Here is a 634-nt window from a genome sequence, read left to right on the forward strand (position 1 = left end):
CATTCCTTCAATAATAAACTCCCAAACCCACTAGTTTTTAACCTTGCTTCCTTTTCCATTCCTGACATTCCTTCAAGGCACCTAGAAAGAAGATGGTTTCGAGACCTTCTAATGTTGAAATATGTTAAGAGTGCTACCTATGAGAAGTTTCCCTACCCGCCTGTAACACTCCATTATGATCTGATAAAGGCTGATCACTGATGTGGCCAACTTTTCTAATGGTATGAAGCACATGATGCTGCAATAATCATTTTTGGTTACCCAAGAGGAGATATAAATAAAGTGATATAGAAAAAAATAAAATATGTTGAGATTAAAATGGATAAAAAATAAATTGTTTATTTTAACATTAACCAGTCTTAAGAAAATACCTACGATTATAACTATCTATCTATATCAAGACATAGTTTTATTTCAGAAAACCAATTTTATAAAACTTTTTGTGGAACTTGAAGGAAATTGACTGTTGACAATGAAGTGTCTCAGACACGCCTTTTGATTTAAGATGTTTTTTTAAATCCACATTTGTTGTGTAGTCTAAGGCAGTCCTCCCAGAACTATCCTTTTCATTGAGAGGTGCTCCTCGGTCAATGAGGAGATTAACTGTGTCCCAATCGCCATTAGACGATGCTTC

General features: G+C 34.5%; 1 protein-coding gene across 1 annotated transcript in view; it reads right to left on the reverse strand.

Annotated features, from left to right (window-relative positions):
* Positions 1 to 409: 409 nt before the first annotated feature.
* Positions 410 to 634, reverse strand: part of LOC106682367 (putative ankyrin repeat protein RF_0381) — a 13,161-nt gene continuing 12,936 nt past the window's right edge. Inside the window, exon 3 of the mRNA XM_067046020.1 lies at positions 410 to 630. Within this exon, the coding sequence (XP_066902121.1) occupies positions 410 to 630 (221 nt within the window). The remainder of the gene's footprint in view (positions 631 to 634) is intronic.

The sequence above is a fragment of the Halyomorpha halys genome, unplaced genomic scaffold (assembly GCF_000696795.3).
Source record: "Halyomorpha halys isolate HHAL.00 unplaced genomic scaffold, Hhal_1.1 Scaffold24.1, whole genome shotgun sequence".
Classification (NCBI taxonomy): domain Eukaryota; kingdom Metazoa; phylum Arthropoda; class Insecta; order Hemiptera; family Pentatomidae; genus Halyomorpha; species Halyomorpha halys.